Here is a 243-nt window from a genome sequence, read left to right on the forward strand (position 1 = left end):
CATCTCCCCCTGCGTCGGAGTGTGTCTGACTTACAAGGTCCGCAACCCAGACAGAGTACTGGTCGGCGAAAGTCATTCTTTGAAGCTCCAGCTCACCGGCATTGGACGCCGTCGCCAGGGACCCGAACAGAACCACAAGGAAAAACATCTGTTTGTAAGAAAAAAAGAAAAAAGAAAACTTTACAAAGAATTGCTATATACTTATTCACTTCTCATATTACCTCATATATACGCATTTCAATC

General features: G+C 44.0%; 1 protein-coding gene across 2 annotated transcripts in view; it reads right to left on the reverse strand.

The window, feature by feature from the left end:
* LOC119586075 overlaps positions 1-243 on the reverse strand; it is a gene marked incomplete in the record, with an annotated part of 15,749 nt that overhangs the window by 14,076 nt on the left and 1,430 nt on the right. For both annotated transcript variants that reach the window (XM_037934774.1, XM_037934775.1), the window contains 1 exon segment: positions 35-148. In XM_037934774.1, coding sequence (XP_037790702.1) covers positions 35-148 — 114 coding nt within the window.

This window comes from Penaeus monodon, chromosome 20 (genome assembly GCF_015228065.2).
Source record: "Penaeus monodon isolate SGIC_2016 chromosome 20, NSTDA_Pmon_1, whole genome shotgun sequence".
NCBI lineage: Eukaryota > Metazoa > Arthropoda > Malacostraca > Decapoda > Penaeidae > Penaeus > Penaeus monodon.